General features: G+C 46.4%; 1 protein-coding gene across 1 annotated transcript in view; it reads left to right on the top strand.

The window, feature by feature from the left end:
* The window catches only part of LOC119586109 (26S proteasome regulatory subunit 6A-B), a 4,433-nt gene extending 4,172 nt beyond the window's left edge, over nucleotides 1-261 (top strand). Inside the window, exon 7 of the mRNA XM_037934800.1 lies at nucleotides 85-261. Coding sequence (XP_037790728.1) covers nucleotides 85-195 — 111 coding nt within the window. The 3' untranslated portion in view covers nucleotides 196-261. The remainder of the gene's footprint in view (nucleotides 1-84) is intronic.

Raw genomic sequence — 261 nt, 5'->3', positions numbered from 1 at the left:
CTCATGATTGGGTTCCCCCCCAATCCTCCAAATCCCCCTTAATAACCAGTGCTCACCAGGCCACTTTTCCTCTTCCTCCCCCAGGGTATGATCGCCCTTCGAAGACAAGCGACGACGGTGACCCACGAGGACTTCATGGATGCCATCATGGAAGTCCAGGCCAAGAAGAAAGCCAATCTCAATTACTATGCTTAATTTCATCCAATGTAGTGACCCTCCTTGTATAGGAATTTGTCTGGAATGTAATTGATATATTAAAAA

The sequence above is a fragment of the Penaeus monodon genome, chromosome 21, assembly GCF_015228065.2.
Source record: "Penaeus monodon isolate SGIC_2016 chromosome 21, NSTDA_Pmon_1, whole genome shotgun sequence".
NCBI classification, from domain to species: Eukaryota; Metazoa; Arthropoda; class Malacostraca; order Decapoda; family Penaeidae; genus Penaeus; species Penaeus monodon.
Note: the sequence above shows the minus strand (reverse complement) of the source record. Positions and strands in the feature narration are given on the sequence as shown.